General features: G+C 32.0%; 2 protein-coding genes across 2 annotated transcripts in view; one reads left to right on the top strand and one right to left on the bottom strand.

Annotated features, from left to right (window-relative positions):
• LOC143200986 (follicle-stimulating hormone receptor) overlaps positions 1-11803 on the bottom strand; it is a 233562-nt gene extending 221759 nt beyond the window's left edge. The window contains exon 1 of the mRNA XM_076411808.1: positions 11677-11803. Coding sequence (XP_076267923.1) covers positions 11677-11699 — 23 coding nt within the window. The 5' untranslated portion in view covers positions 11700-11803. The remainder of the gene's footprint in view (positions 1-11676) is intronic.
• LOC143200734 (uncharacterized) lies at positions 6806-9452 on the top strand. Its single transcript, XM_076411339.1, has 3 exons — positions 6806-7063; positions 7121-7288; positions 7391-9452. The coding sequence occupies exons 1-3, from the start codon at positions 6874-6876 to the stop codon at positions 9331-9333; spliced, it is 2301 nt and encodes a 766-aa protein (XP_076267454.1). The 5' UTR covers positions 6806-6873; the 3' UTR covers positions 9334-9452.
• Positions 11804-17913: the final 6110 nt, after the last annotated feature.

Raw genomic sequence — 17913 nt, 5'->3', positions numbered from 1 at the left:
TATATATATATATATATATATATATATATATATATATAACGTCGTAAAATTACGATTATTTATTTTTTGTTTAAAACATATGGCTATAACACTATGATTTTGATTAAAAAAATATGTTGTGTGTGTCCATTAGATCTAGAAACAAAATTTACCACGGAAATGTTAATTTATTGGGATTTGTGGTAAAACAATAAACTCGGGATACAGAGTAATAAATATTTGTTTAATCAATACGGCGCATTCTTTCACATAACACCAATAGTTAACCGGAAAATCAAGAAATTAACATCGAAACATCCACTCTATTCTTTAGATTTAGTGCCTCGTAACTTCTGACTATTATTATAGCACAGAAAAATGCTTGTGTTGAAAATACTTAACTTATACGACAACATATGCGATACGAGATATTCCATATATACTACCGTTAAAAAATGTGCTTAATATATGGCTTTATTATTACACTCAAATCTTAATCAAACTTTAGACTGATATTTAGTTAAGATTAGTTAAATATATTTAATATAATTTTACCTTTTTTAGTTAATTTGGCCTCATCAAAATGACAACAATTATTTTTAATTACTTACAAATAAATTTTATTATAATTTTTTTATTAACTTATTCATTTGGAATTCAGTGTCCTCTATTCACTTTGTAAGTCCTACCAAAACTGTGCTGAGCTCGACTAATTCGATAGGACGGAGGTCTGTAGATAGTGATGGCCATTCCATTAATTGCAAAGTATCTCCGGTTTTGTACCAGGAACTCCTGAGGTAATTAACATAATTTTGACATGTTTCAGGATAATTATCATGGTAAAAAACAGAACTTCGCCTAATTAGGCTTACTCCAGAGGGAAACGCAATTTTCTAAAATATTTTCAGATAGCCTTCTTTATTCAGTTTTCCATCGATTTTACTCATATTATTGGCATGGCTTGGTTTATCAAGGCATCCCATCACGCATGATATATGACAGTTAGAAACCTAAAGCCTACTAACCTTTTCATCAGCGCACATAACACATCTATTAGATCCAAAAATCTGAGCTTATAAATCCATACGACGTATTCGCAGTTTTTTGCGTCAAATTTTTATGTGTTTTAGCCCGTTCCGATCTATTTCCCTTACGAGTACTAATTAGTCTCGGTTTCTTGGCTGTTACGCATCCTTTCACACAAGCAAACAGCAAACACATATTTACAGTTGTAGTTAAAATTAACTATTAATAGTAAATGAAGACGCAGTTAATCTTACTGATTTGTTCTATTCCACGCTTTTTAATAATAATACCAGAATTTTTGTATAGATGAAGTGACTGGATTTTTCATTTCATCAGATTCATTAACTATGAAATATGGTAAAATGTTGAAGAACATTAATAAAGAAAAAATACTATTAGTATAACACTTGGTAAGAAAATTATAAGTGCAGGTAATGACTCTAAAGAATACCCAATAATAGCACAATCAGATATGTCAAAATACAGATCCAAATATATTTGACAGAGCTACCAATATATTTATTTTACATATTTGATAGTATATACAACCTAAAAATAGTTTAAATCCTATACATTTGATGATAGGTATTTAATTTTCTTAAACGTTGTATAGCGTATTATATAAAATTAACATACCTTGTACTATTTGTATAAATACAATGCACAAATTGTAATTTTGTAATTTTAAACTTATAAGCACGTGCAACTACATTTCATCGAACACTTTACAAAATCTACGTTTAGACATGCTTTAACATATTAAGTCCTCCTAAGATATAAATTATTAAACTAGATCTCTGCTTAGTTTCTTTTACTTTACTTATCTTCAGTGACAACATTTGAATTCATACATTATATAACTATTGTTCAAAATATCTGTAACTTGAGCTATAAAAAATTGATTAAATCGCATTGTTTAATAAAATATGTATCACTTACCCTAGTGAAATATAACCCATCGAACTATTGGATGTACACAGATATTTGTTATTGGCTTGTTGTAATCTTATCATGATGGGATTTGTTTGACACTTGTTGAAGGCTTGAATTTAATTAACGTGTTTCTTTGTATTTTGAGGAAATATGGGCGTTCAGTAGTACATATTCAGTGACTTCAATTAGAAACCCATTTTCTTATGTTTGATTGGCAATAAAATGTTATACAAATGTATATTATTTCATACGCACTTATACAATCAAACCCGTCACATTATATTAAATATAATATTCAATTTTATTTGGCATCTGAAGAAAGAACAAAATTATTACGGACTCATCATATTAGTATAAACGAAACAAATAAGGTCTAACTTCAAATATTATCAATGGTGTTATTTACCTCAATATTACTTTAATTACATTCTAAACATAATTTTGGATACTTAACATAGCAAATACTTACATTAGAATAGCCTTATTGCTGTCAATGCTTTACCGAATTTCAAACTATATCGGCTGGTTCGCGCCTTACAAGATTTAACCACATTTCTCTAACTTAGAACAAAAATACACAGCTTGTTTGCTGTTTTTACCGATGTACAAGTTATTAGTAATACTCACGCCATCGATACACATTAAAAAGACTAATTGTAATGCAAAATTATTAAAATAATGTATAAATAGGACCTGATTAGATTTATTACAGTATTTGCAGTGTTTTTTAACGTCAACTAAAAATAGGGTGTTTCCAAACCTTTGAACGGTAGTATATAATCGATAAATTAAATGTTTGCGACGTAACGCTAAAAACTGTAAACGCAATTATCAGCCGAAGCAATAACAAAGACGCTCTGCTACAGTTAAAAATAGTTCTACGTCCGAATAGTTGGGATACGGTCAGGACGTATAGAAGGGCTCCACAGTTCTTGGGAAACTGGCCCGTTAAGGGACCGAACTTAAGCAATCAGAATCTGTTCCGTAACAATTTGATGAAAGGTTGTCTAACCTTTTGGTTTGCATCTAAATTGGATCTCCATAAACTAATATACACTGTTTACGGATTAGAGAGGGTTTGCGGAAATGTCTGATGAGATGCGGTGAAGAACGTACCGTTAATTTTTATTTATCTTTAAGACAACTTCAAAAACGCTGCGTATATTGTTGATTGGTATTGTTTTATGATAAAGAGAAATATACAGTACTACACAATATAATAATAATTTATAGTATACAATAAATAAATAAACTAAATAATTTATATAAAAAAGAACAATTATGTATTATTGCATTATAGAGAGAAAAAACCTAATACCAACACAACAGTTTGGGTTTATTAATAGGCATTCAAAAATTAACGTTATTTAAAAAGCCTACGAAAGTAAAAAAGTATGATCAGTTATATTCTTAGATGTAGCACAGGCCTTCGATGAGGTTTGGCATGAAGGCCTAGTTCATAAACTACAGAAAATGTTACCAAAACAACACACCGAACTATTAAAATCGTACATTACCACCAGAATGTTTAGAGTGAAACAAGAAGAAGCTTACTCTACAATAAAAGAAACTAAATCAGGTGTACCTCAACTTACTAAATTGATATCACTAGTGACCTGTTGTAGCAATTTCATTCGGTTTAAGGAGTTCATAACATACTACAGGTTGCTGATCCCACAATATGCATATCGCCAATCACAACACATCTATTTTTGCGAACAGGAAATATAATCGGGGTATTAAAATGATTCGAAATAATATTTTCAATCATAGAATGTAAACGTTTGAAAACAGTTGTTTTATCAACGACTAAGCTGCCAAAAAAGTTTTTCAACAATATTTTCATCCAATAAGTCATATAATCCATCAAACAATTGCCATCAAAATAATCACTTTAAAATCGTTGAAATCAAATCCGATAATTGAGATATGATCGAGCTACTTCGGCAGAAGGTCTCTCAAATCAAGCAACCGCGGTAATGAATGAGACTTCAACGATTAACGCCTATATACGCTGAGTAACTCAATAGTACTAAAGGAAAAACTGATATTTTATGTAGATAAATATCAAGAGCATCAAATATAAGAGTTATCTTAGGCTATTTAACATTAATACTTCGCATTTTCACCAATAAATATCGCTGATCACAATACATGCAAACATCTAATAAGTTTAATTTGTTGGCGTAAGTATCCCTGAATATTAAAACAATATTAAAAAATATATAATATCATAAATAATCACTAACAATTTTTTGTCATTATTTTATATAACGTAACTTTTATTTTTGTTAAAATATTTCAAATATTTTGTAAAAGCTTTATTTTACATTTTGTGTGTGTACTTTTTAGTATACATATATTAGTTTTATTAAAATAGTTTGTAACTAACTTCATTGTTTTCATATAACATTTCTGTAAATTTATAATAAATATTTCATTGTTATTTTTGCCATACCTCAGAAAAAAAAACAGAAAGACAAAACTGTCAACGGGCAAGATAAACTTACGAGCTTACTTAAAATTGTTAAAAAATAGAAGAGAAATAGAAAATAGAAGAACAGTAGCAAAATTAATTATAATATTTTGATCAAAAATTATATATATTTTAGTTTCATTATCCTTTATATTTAACATATTATATATAGATACTTTAAAAATTCACATATTTATGTATTTTTTTATATTTTGACCAATTATGTATTAATTGTTTAAATATCTAAATTGGTTAGTTTGTCCAACTTTTGGCAAAGTATTCGTATATTTTAAGTGCTTATATTTTTTATAATTATGTGTACATATGTCAGTTTTATTAAAATAATTGGTGACTAATTTAATTGTTTTCATATAACATTTTCTGTAAATTTATAATAAATATTTCATTGTTATTTTTGCCATACCTCAGAAAAAAAACAGAAGGACAAAACTTTCAACAGGCAAGATAAACTTACGATCTTACTTAAAATTGTTAAAAAATAGAACAAAAGAACATTCAGTAGCAAAATTAGTTATAATATTTTGATCAAAAATTATATATATTTTAGTTACATTATCCTTTATATTTAATATATTATATATAGATACTTTAAAAATTCACATATTTATGTATTTTTTTATATTTTGACCAATTATGTATTAATTGTTTAAATATGTAAATTGGTTATTAGTTTGTCCAACTTTTGGCAAAGTATTCGTATATTTTAAGTGCTTATATTTTTTATAATTATGTGTACATATGTCAGTTTTATTAAAATAATTGGTGACTAATTTAATTGTTTTCATATAACATTTTCTGTAAATTTATAATAAATATTTCATTGTTATTTTTGCCATACCTCAGAAAAAAAACAGAAGGACAAAACTTTCAACAGGCAAGATAAACTTACGATCTTACTTAAAATTGTTAAAAAATAGAACAAAAGAACATTCAGTAGCAAAATTAGTTATAATATTTTGATCAAAAATTATATATATTTTAGTTACATTATCCTTTATATTTAATATCTTATATATAAAAATGAATCGCAAAATATGTTCCTAAGCGCATAACTCAACAACGCCTGGACCAATTTGGCCAAATCTTTTTTTAAAATGTTCGTTGAAGTTCAGGGATGGTTTTTACGGCGAGAAAAATTAGAATTATTGCTGGAAAAACCCTAAAAATAGCCCTTTTTGTTTGAATTTGTTTCGTGTATCAGTTGACAATTCATCTGTCATCTGTCAAAAGTCATCTGTAACAGACAACTTTTTTTTTTAAATTTGATATGACTTGAACTCAAATCCTTTTAATCCGTACGAATTGTTTTATTTATTTAAAATTTTTTATTTGTTTAAAATTTAATTCAAATTTTAAATAAATAAAACAATTCGTACGGCTTAAAAGGATTTGAGTTCAAGTCATATCAAATTTAAAAAAAAAAGTTGTCTGTTACAGATGACTTTTGACAGATGACAGATGAATTGTCAAGTGATACACGAAACAAATTCGTATATCGTGTTTTGTGCAGAGTGTTTAGTTAGTTAGTGTTTGTTTAGTTCGTGATTAGTGAAAAAATAATTTATATTTGATATGCCTCCTATAAGACGAAGCAATTTAGGTAGAAGAACCAGAAATGCTATAAACCAAGCTAATTACCGATCTAATCGTACTGCACAAGAACGTGACGACGGAAATGAACGTGAAAGAATTCGGATATCACAAACGCGTGAAGCGCGAGCGCGACATTCAACTAATAATCGCGCAAGTTTGAATCCAGCTGCTTTCAGTTACGATGTGTCAATTGACTACAGTAACTACCAATGTGTTGTTATTGGTTCTATGAACTTGGTTTGCTCACACTGTAAGGCATTAAAATACAAAAACGAAGCCAATGGATTGTGTTGCGCAAATGGTAAAGTGAAATTGATACAATTGGATCCACCACCAGAACCATTGTACTCATTGGTTTCAGGAATAGGAACAGATTCTATACACTTTTTGACACATATTCAACAATATAACAATTGCTTTCAAATGACTTCATTTGGGGCAACAAATGCAGTTCGGGAAAATTTTATGCCAACTTTCAAGGTATGTATTATAGCAGTTACTCATAATTATTTTAGCGAACAAAATTTTCTGTCACCAAAGTTAAGATGTGTTACTAATCTTCAATTTCTTAATCATTACGAAATATATCACTTAGTCATCATATTATATGGTGATTCAGTTTCAGTGACACTTTTATTATATTTTATATTTGATAGATATTAGTTAAAACTAAATATATACTTTTTAAGATCAAATATTATTTAAGTTTGATCATTGACAATCCATTAATTTATACCACACCATAATATTTTTTTTATTTACAGATACAAGGGCAAATATATCACAGAGCAGGTTCACTGTTACCAGTGTCAGATAGCGACAACAAATTCCTGCAAATTTATTTTATGGGCAATTCACCACAAGAAATTGATCTGCGTTGTGCACATAACAATTTAGTAAAAAGGTCTATTGTAGAACAATTACAAACTTTATTTCATCAACACAATCAATTGATTATATTGTTTAAAACTGCCCTGGATCTGATGCCATCCGATAATCACAAAATTGTAATCAGAGCTGATAAAACACCTGCAGGTCAACATACAAGACGTTTTAATGCACCAACTATTGATGAAGTTGCTATCGTTGTAGTTGGAGAAAACTTGGAATCCCGTGATATTGTTTTACATCGTCGGAATTTTCAATTACAACCTATAAAGGAAACACACCGCTCATATGATGCACTGCAATATCCCATTATATTTTGGCAAGGTGAAGATGGCTACGATTTATCAATAAAAATGATAAATCCCATTACAGGTAACTAAAATATTAGTTTAGCTATGGCGATAATATCTCAGTCACTATATTATGTATTTTAATTTTATATTTGAATGTTATTAAAACAAAATCTGTTTACAGGTTCTGAAACCAACAAAAAAGTCAGTTCAATGAACTATTATTCATACCGCCTAATGATTCGGGAAAATGCAGATAATCACATATTGAAATGTCGGCGATTATATCACAAATATGTTGATGACATGTATGTTAAAATTGAAACGGAGAGATTAACATTCATCAGGTTGAATCAAACCAAACTCCGATCTGAAGAGTATATTCACCTTCGAGATGCGATTAATACTGATGGAAATGCACAGAATGTCGGTCGGATGACTATTCTTCCAGCAACATACATCGGAAGCCCTCGGCATATGCACGAATATGCTCAAGATGCCATGTCGTATGTTCGTCATTATGGTACAGCAGATTTGTTCATCACATTTACATGCAATCCGCAATGGATAGAAATTAAGCAGGAGTTATTCCCTAGAGAATTCCCTATTGATCGTCATGATATTACAGCCAGAGTCTTTAGACAAAAGTTGAAATCTTTAATGAATTTCATCGTAAAACATAATGTGTTTGGTGAGACACGCTGCTGGATGTATTCTGTGGAGTGGCAGAAACGAGGATTGCCACATGCACACATTTTGATTTGGTTGGTTGAAAAGATAAGGCCAAATGAAGTTGATGCAGTGATATCAGCTGAAATCCCTAATGTACAAGTAGATCCTGGATTGCATGAGGTAGTTATCAAAAACATGATACATGGTCCCTGTGGAACTCTTAATCAAAATTCACCGTGTATGATGGATGGTAAATGTTCAAAACGATATCCACGGACATTAATATCGGAAACAATTACTGGTAATGACGGTTATCCATTGTATCGTCGCAGATCGACAGCAGACAATGGAAAATCAACAATTGTCAAATTAAATCAACAAGATATTGAAATAGATAATCGTTGGATTGTTCCATATTCACCCATTTTATCAAAGACATTCAAAGCACACATCAACGTTGAATCTTGCCATTCAGTGAAATCGATTAAATACATTTGCAAATATGTAACCAAAGGGAGTGATATGGCTGTGATTGGAATTGGTGCAGAGAATTCTAATGATGAAGTTACCCAATACCAAATGGGCCGCTATGTCAGTAGTAATGAAGCAGTTTGGCGAATATTTTCTTTTCCTATTCATGAGAGACACCCTTCTGTTGTTCACTTAGCTGTGCATTTAGAAAATGGACAAAGAGTGTATTTTACAGCACAGAACGCAGTACAAAGAGCTGCTCAGCCACCATCTACTACATTAACCAGTTTTTTTGAGACATGCCAAAACGATGATTTCGCACAAACATTGCTATATTCTGAAATGCCAAAATATTATACCTGGAATCAATCCTCAAGGAGATTTATACGACGGAAACAAGGAAAACCAGTTCCAGGATATACAGATGTATATTCCACCGATGCGATTGGCCGGATTTATTCAGTACATCCAAGCAATGATGAATGTTTTTATTTACGACTGCTATTAGTCAATGTACGTGGCCCAACATCATTCCAACAGTTACGAACTGTTGATGGTGAATTGTGTGGATCCTACAGAGAAGCCTGTCAACGTTTGCAATTGCTTGAAAATGACGCTCATTGGGATCAAACTCTCAATGATGCTGTAATATCATCACACACTCATCAAATACGAACATTGTTTTCTATAATCATATCTACATGCTTCCCATCAAACCCAATTGATTTGTGGATGAAGTACAAAGATTATATGTGTGATGATATTTTGTATCAAATACGGAATAGAATGGGAAATCCAAATATACAAATCAGTGAAGAAATTTACAATGAAGCATTGATTTCAATTGAGGACATGTGCTTGATAATGTCAAACAAACTATTAATTCAATTAGGCCTGACCGCGCCCAATCGTCCAATGCATGACGCTTTTAACCAAGAGTTGCATCGAGAAAGACTGTATGATCTCAACGCTTTGAAAGAATAAATTCAAACAAATCTTCCACTGTTAAATGAACAATAGAAGTATGTATTTGAAACTCTTATGAAAGTAACAAATGATGAAACTGGAGGGATTTATTTCTTAGATGCACCTGGTGGTACAGGAAAAACTTTTTTTATTTCATTAATATTAGCAACAATTCGCTCACAAAATAAAATTGCACTTGCACTCGCTTCGTCGGGAATCGCAGCAACTTTGCTTGAAGGTGGTCGAACAGCCCATTCAGCACTAAAATTGCCATTAAATATGCAAAGCAATGAAACTCCAACCTGCAACGTTTCGAAGAACTCTGCAATGGCAAAGGTTTTGCAGCAATGTAAATTGATTGTTTGGGATGAATGCACGATGGCACATAAAAAATCTTTGGAGGCTTTAGACAGAACCTTAAAAGATCTACGTAGCAATAATAACCGATTTGGTGGTGCAATGATTTTATTAGCAGGAGATTTTCGTCAAACATTGCCAGTGATTCCACGATCAACGCCAGCTGATGAACTCAATGCATGTCTAAAGTCCTCCAATTTGTGGAAACATGTTAAAGTACTTCATTTAAGCAAGAATATGCGTGTCGAGTTGCAAAATGACCAATCTGGAAACATATTTTCTAAACAACTCATTGACATTGGTAATGGCGAATTTCCTATAGACATGTTGACGGCTTGCTTTTGCTATGACTATAAACAAGTCCCAAGGGCAATCATTAAGTGTTTGTGGTATTAATCTAGAAAACCCATGTTTCTCACATGGTCAATTGTATGTTGCCTGTTCCCGTGTTGGAAAACCATCAGATTTGTTTATCTATGCGCCAGGTAATCAAACAAAAAACATCGTATACCACAAAGCAATATAATGATAATAATAATAATAATAATTATGATTCACATGATTAACAATAAAGCGATTACTTACTTTTCAATCCTTATATATGTTTTATTTAATTATTTTTTATTCACAACGCCCTATCACCAGGGTGATGGTTCTGTTCAGGAGAATTTTTTAAAATACGTAGGCACAAAAACTGCCACATTACAAATCTTTTTGACAGGACGAAGTCTGTCGGGTCAGCTAGTATTATATATAGATACTTTAAAAATTCACATATTTATGTATTTTTTTATATTTTGACTAATTATGTATTAATTGTTTAAATATGTAAATTGGATATTAGTTTGTCCAACTTGTGGTGAAGTATTCATATATTTTAAGTGCTTATATTTTTTATAATTATGTGTACATATGTCAGATTTATTAAAATAATTGGTAGCTAATTTAATTGTTTTCATATAACATTTTCTGTAAATTTATAATAAATATTCCATTGTTATTTTTGCCATACCTCAGAAAAAAAACAGAAAGACCAAACTTTCAACAGGCAAGATAAACTTACGAGCTTACTTAAAATTGTTAAAATATAAAACAAAAGAACAATCAATAACAAAATTAATTACAATATTTTGATCAAAAATTATATATAGTTTAGTTTTATTATCCTTTATATTTAACATATTATATATATATATACTTTAAAAACTGAAATATCTATATATTTTTATGTATTAATTATGTATTAATTGTTTAAAAATGTAAATTGGTTATTAGTTTGTCCAACTTTTGGCGAAGTATTCGTATATTTTAAGTATTTATATTTTTTATAATTATGTGTACTTGATAGTACACATATATCCGTTTAATTAAAATAGTTCGTAACTAATTTAATTGATTTCATATAACATTTCTGTAAATTTATAATAAATAGTTCATTGTTATTTTTGCCATACCACAGAAAAAAAACAGAAAGACAAAACTTTCAACAGGCAAGATAAACTTACGAGCTTACTTAAAATTGTTAAAATATAAAATAAAGGAACATTCAATACAAAAATTAATTACATTATTTTGATCAAAAATTATATATATTTTAGTGTTATTATCCTTTATATTTAACATATTATATATAGATACCTAAAAAATCACATATTTATATATATTTTTTTATATTTTGACAATTATGTATTAATTGTTTACCAATGTAAATTGGTGTTAATTTGTCCAACTTTTGGCAAAGTATTCGTATATTTTAAGTGTTTATATTTTGTATAATTACGTGTACTTTGTAGTACACACATATAAGTTTTATTAAAATAGTTTATAACTAATTTAATTGTTTTCATAAAAAATTTCTATAAATTTATAATAAATAGTTCATTTTTATTTATTGCCATACCTCAGAAAGACAAAACTTTCAACAGGCAAAAAAGTAAAACGTTAAAAAGTGAAACAAAGACCGAAAGAATATTCGAGGGCAAAATTTATGATGGCGCTACTTACAGAACGATTAACGTCTGTAGCATTCTTCTTCAGGCGCGCACCAACACTTTCAGTGACACGCACACACCCGAACCTCTATCAACGGGAAAGTTTTTCCAAAGACCGCCTGCCGAGTCGGAAAAATCGCGGGGTCCTGGGCGGCTTGGCGTTTGGTTTCGGGATATCCTAGAGATTTGGCGTTCGAGCGCGCCAACGCGATACTGGGAGAGTTGGATTCGCGAAGTTCATCGCTGCTGGAAAGTTCTTTCGAGTTGCGCCGATATAACACACGATTAATCAACGCCGTATTTACAAACATGCAATTTTGCAAATTTCCCGAAGCTTAAATTGAGGTCGTAATAATTAGAAGTTAAAATAAAAGAAGATTTAATATTTTGGCAACCTACCATTTAGTAAGGGGATCTGTTATTTGATTGTAAAAAAGTTATTCTTTAGTTTCTATAACAGGTTAATTGAAAAGTCCCCGGCCTGATACATAGATGGCGCTACTAGAATTAAATACATATGTCTTTTAGTTAGCTCCAACCCTCAAAAGATGCGTGTATAAATTTGACATTTGTCGGATCATTAGTTTGTGAATTATAGCATTTTGAGTGAAGCAACTTTTCTTATTTTGAAAAAAACGGATAAAACGGAATTTCGCGTGTTGATGAAATATTGCTTTTTGAAGGGAAAAAATACAGTTGAAGCAAAAACTTTGTTGAGTTGCCCCAGGAAAATCAACGCAGTGAACTCTCAAAAGAGGTTGTTACCGACGAAAACAATTAAAAAATCAACAAAATGATTTTGAATGACCATAAATTGAAATTGAATGAAATAGCAGACATTCTAAAGACATCAATTGAATGTATATATCATATCATTCACGAATATTTGGATATGAGAAAGCTCTATGCAAAGTGGGTGCCACGTGAGCTCACTTTAGACCAAAAACGACGAGTTAATAATTCGGAGCAGTGTTTGAAGATTATCTAGCGTAATAAACCCGGGTTTTTGCATCTATATGTGACAATGGATGAAACATGACTCCATCATTTCATTCCGAAATCCAATCGACAGTCATCCGAGTGGACTGCACACGATTAACCCGCTCCAAAGCGTGGGAAAACGCAAACAGTCGTCTGGCAAGGTTATGGCTTCTGTATTTTGGGATGCGCATGAAATAATTTTAATTAACTACCTTTGAAAAGGAAGGACCATTAACAGCGACTATTACATAGCGTTACTGGACCATTTGCAAAAGCAAAAGACAAATCGTACTACAAAAATGGTAACGAAAAGTTAGAGGGTCGCTATAATCAGTGTATCACCCTTGAAGGGAATTATGTTGAATAAAAAAACTAATTTTGCCGGGGACTTTTTAATTGACGTGCTATGCTATATATATCTTTTTAATTATTACTCTTAGTGGTTCAATAATCTCCCACTAGGCAATAAGCATTTCTTATGATTATTATTGTTGGGATATAATTACATTTATCTATATTTACGAAAATTGTGCAATTTTAAGTTTAGAAAAATTATAATTTTTGTTGTTTTTGTATAGTTTAGGGGTCTGATTTTTTTTTGTATATTTTAAAATCTCCTTTTACCAACGGGGGTTTATCTGGACTGGACCTACAGTTTAACGTGGGCTCCGAACCACGGTTCTCGGCATTAAGTCTACCGACTGGCGACTGACCAACTTAGAATTCGTCCCACAAGACATCCGGTCTTAACCAGCCTGGTTACTGGCGTGAGTGGTATAATTTTCCCCTGTTAAATGTTGCACTCTTGTTTAAGGGCAACCACACCAAGCAGGCTTCGAACCCGAGACTATCGCAACGGTTGGAGAACCGCCCTGTCTCCTTTACCACTGCGCCAACGAAGCGGGCTTTACTTTATTCGGCCATTTAACTATTTTTCGTAAATATTTGTGACATGGGAAAAGAAGTGTCGTATCTAATGTTTGATTAGGCCTGGGCATTGTAGGAAAGGTACTGCGGATCGATCGCAAGTTTAGGTGAAATTCCCACATTCAAAGGTCCCTCCATAAAGGTCAAAGGTATTGTTAATTTGCTGTTCCCTCTTATCAACCGGGCCAGCAGGCTTCCTCTCTCTATAAAATATCTCCTGTACAATATGCTGGTTCGATCAGTCGTTCTTATACAGCTCCAGTGTCTATCTAAAATATGTCTCACCTAGCTAGGTGGAACGTCTTCAAGTCTTTCAAAACAAAATTCTCAGGAAAATAATCAATGCCCCCTGGTTCGTCAGGAACAATCAAATTCATAGACAAACAGACGTCCCCCAAGTTCACGATTTTATATCCGAAGTCTACTCGAGATATTTATCCACTCTTCGTCTCTCGGACAATATATGTATTACCGAGCTGGCCGATATTTTAGGCCAATAACTCATTCGGCTCTTCCTGGCCTTATTCTATCACAGCCGACACTTCTCCGTCGTGCTCTAACTCCAAATAGTCTCGACCTTCTCCGGGAAGCGATTAACTCATGTACCGCAAACTGTGTGGTGTAATAACGACGCCACATCCTTACCTGGCCCTTGTGCCTCTTAACGGTGTTACGGGTTACGGGCACCCTCCTTACTAACAGTAAGAAGTAACCGTTAGGGTTATTAGATCAGCTGATAGGGTGAGGTTTAGTGGGTAGCCCAGAGGCAGCCTCCACATAACCAGTCCAACTAGCTCATTCCTGCAGGTCTTCCTGACAAGGTATCCGTAACAGGATTCCCCTACCCGGTTCCAGGCAAAAAAAAGGTACTGCGGGATACAAAAACCACATCGTTGAAAACTTGACTCATAAATTGTCATAGTTATGTGTACCCATCTATCATTATCTTTTGGAATAAATTATCATAAAGTTTTTATTTTATTATTTATTATGTAATTCAGCTTGAATGCATTTGAGTTCTCAAAAATTTACTAGTTCACGAATTAATTTGAAATGTAAACGAAACATTTTCAGGATTTTGCAAGGTTTGGATAAAAACAACTTGAAAGAACAAAAGGATTAAAAGGGACTTGCAACGTTCGACACCACGAAAAGTAAGTATTTAAAAGGATTTAAAAGATTAAGGGAGATTTAATAGGATTAAAAATCAATAACATCGGACTACGCTACAGCTAAGTGCTGGTTATTGGCAAAAAATATGTTCATGATTATACAAAATTAATCAATAATCACCAATAAGATATTTTTAACAAGAAAATTGAACCAACTTCAAAAAATAAATAAGGAACTCACTAAATTTTTTTTTAAATCAAACTTTATTATTATTTATTATTATATAACTTTATTTATAAAACAAGATTTTTTTAATATTTTTTTAAATATATTTTAAAGTCTCCTTTTGCCAACTATGGGTTTTTCTGGACTGGGCCTAAAGTTTAACGTGGGCTCCGAACCACGGTCCTCAGCATTAAGCCTACCGACTGGCGAGTGACCAATGATTTCTACATCCCAGAAGACATCCGGTCTTACCCAGCCTGTTTACTGGCGTGACTGGGATCATTTTCCTTGTCGGATGGTACACTCTTACCTAGAACATTCACAAATTTTAAACAATCACAAACATAAATGTATGACCATGCTCCAGCAGGATTCGAATCCGCGGCTATCGCAACAGTAGGAGGACCGTCCCATCGCCTTTACCACTGCGCCACCAAGCCGGAAAACTTAGACACAAAAAAACATTTCAAAATAAAATATGTAAAATATATACGTCGGTTCATTTTTTTTTTGTTAAAAATATTTTATTTTTCTCTTTTTAGTCTTAAATATTTATTCAATAAATTACGCAATTATTTTATTTAATATTACAATAGGTAGGCCAATTAAACTGCACCTTTACTTGCGACTACCCGTGTAAGGAAAAATAGGAATAAAGAAACAATGATTGAAAATAAGGAGCACTTAGGCGTCCTCTACTTAGCCTAGGTGATTTAACAAACATTCTAACTAAACAACAACAAAAAGTTCTTGTCCCCGCCAGGAATGGAACTAGCGACCTCCATTAGCGAGCTATATTCTTTAACCATTACACCATAGAAGCAGTTGTCCACAGTATTTCTACAGAGTCTTATATGCTAGAGTACAGAATGGCTCTTGCACTGAACGACTTCCGATTTTCCGTCACATCAGCTCTGAAATAACATTATACACATATATCTGCTTATTTTAGATAAAAAATATGTGAAAACTTTGTATCTGCTTTTTAGATTTGAGTGTTTCTCTCTATTTCTCCCCTTTTCCTCAAACATATCCTGATTTGGTTCCAATGGGACCACCTCGGAAGTGCTCTCTTTCGGATAAAAAAATTATTTTGAAAATTGGCCAACACTTGACTGAGAAATCAGCGAACATTCATTAAAAAATATATACAGCCGAACATAGATCCTCCTCCTTTTTCGAAGTCGGTTAAAAATGGCATACGGAGACTAACAGACTATTGCTTATTATGAAAAAATGACTATAACAGTTTTACGTCAGATTATATTTATATACAATTTCTAAACATTTTGAATATTGCTTTTGTACTTCACTAGAATCTTTATCCACCGTATACTCATTTCTAAATATCTCCTTGCATGTATTATGACCAATTTTTTACTTTGAAAAGAAACACCAGAAAAATACATACAATATATATTAATTAAAATATTCTTTATGATTTTCAGCAACTTTTCCTCATTTTTCCAGTACCATGGCGATATCGTATCGAAAAAACGATATTGGTTTAGCAGTAATCAAATCATCGATCCATTTTTCGCACTTTTTCACCATTTCGATAATCCTATGCCAGTCAAACCGATGTTCAAATGTGATAGATGCGCTGACGAATGATGAAACAGCATCACCATATGCTTCTAATAGTTTTAAAAGGTAACAAAATTACTATTTTGTATAAATAAATGACAAAACCATCTAATTTCATCTTTGGATAAGTTAGTTACTTTAACAGTTCCGTACATGATACTTCGAAGTTTTCATCAGTGAATATCATCAAAGGAAACGCGTTTTTTGTGGAAAATTGGCTTTATACATCAACGTAATCTCCATCAAGAGACACACAATCATTCTAGCACTATCACACAATCTCTCTAACATTTCAATACCACTTTTGTAGAACGATTTATCTTTTACCCCAAAATAGGGCTATCACCAGTTGCTGTCCACTCAGATGACGATTCTTTTGATTACGTTATAATGACAATTCATCCATTGTCACATATTATCGCAAGAATTCCGACCTGTCATATAGCATAGCAAAACACTGCTCAGAATCATCAACATGTTTTTGTTTTTCGCCAACAGTGAGCAAACGCGACACCCACTTTGAACAGAGCTTTCTCATAGTTCAATGCTCATGCAATATAAAACCAATACGTTATTTTAATATCTTTACGATGCTAGCTAACTCACGCAACTTGACTTTTCGATCATTCAAAACGATTTTGTGGATTTTTTTAAATGTTTTTTGGTGTTTGGACTCATTTAGACATCTACTGCGTTCTGCATCATCGGTGTCTCTACAACCATGTTTAAAGTCAGAAAACCAACGCTTTATTGTTGTTTCTGATGTAGCGGAATCCTTGTAAAACATTTCAAGCCATTGCTTCGCTTGAACGATATTTTTCCCATCAAGAAGCAGTGTAAAATTAGACACCAAATAATTTCTGATCCAGTGTTTTGATAACAAGAAAAGTAGTGTCACTCTTAGCACAATAACTCACAAACTTATGAGCAGAATATTATGAAATTTGAACAGCTTTCTGTTAAAGGTCGTTACTAACTGAAAAAGCGGTGAATATAATAAAACTAGCGCTATCGATGTGTTCGGACAGAAACTTTTCAGCCGATGTGTTAGCTACCATAAAATAGTCCATAAAAGTATTTATCATCTGAAGTAAGAAAGTGATTTACAACAGTAGAACAGCTGTATTAAAAAAAGATTATTTTCTAGATAACACGTCAATTGAAAAGTCCCCGGCATGACACATAGATGACGCTACTAGAATTAAATACATATGTTTTTTAGATAGCTCTAAGCCTCAAAGGATGCGTGTTTAAATTTGACAGCTGTCGGATCATTAGTTGAATTATAGCATTTTGAGTAAAGCAACTTTTGTTGGAAAAAAATACAGTTGAAACAAAAACTTGGCTTGACGCCGAGTTTCTGGATACTGCCTCAGGAAAATCAACCATAAAGGATTGGAATGCTAAGTTTAGACGG

The sequence above is a fragment of the Rhynchophorus ferrugineus genome, unplaced genomic scaffold, assembly GCF_030347505.1.
Source record: "Rhynchophorus ferrugineus isolate W39M unplaced genomic scaffold, kcgeb_rfMv2 rfM8, whole genome shotgun sequence".
NCBI lineage: Eukaryota > Metazoa > Arthropoda > Insecta > Coleoptera > Curculionidae > Rhynchophorus > Rhynchophorus ferrugineus.
The sequence above is the reverse complement of the archived record's forward strand: the minus strand, read 5'-3'. Positions and strand labels throughout refer to the sequence as shown.

Coding starts and splice junctions, on each gene's coding strand:
- LOC143200734 (XM_076411339.1), top strand. CDS start 6,874: ATGGGCAATTCACCACAAGAAATTGATCTGCGTTGTGCACATAACAAT. Junction 7,064..7,120: donor AGCTGATAAAACACCTGCAG/GTCAACATACAA, acceptor CTATCGTTGTAG/TTGGAGAAAACTTGGAATCC. Junction 7,289..7,390: donor AATGATAAATCCCATTACAG/GTAACTAAAATA, acceptor ATCTGTTTACAG/GTTCTGAAACCAACAAAAAA.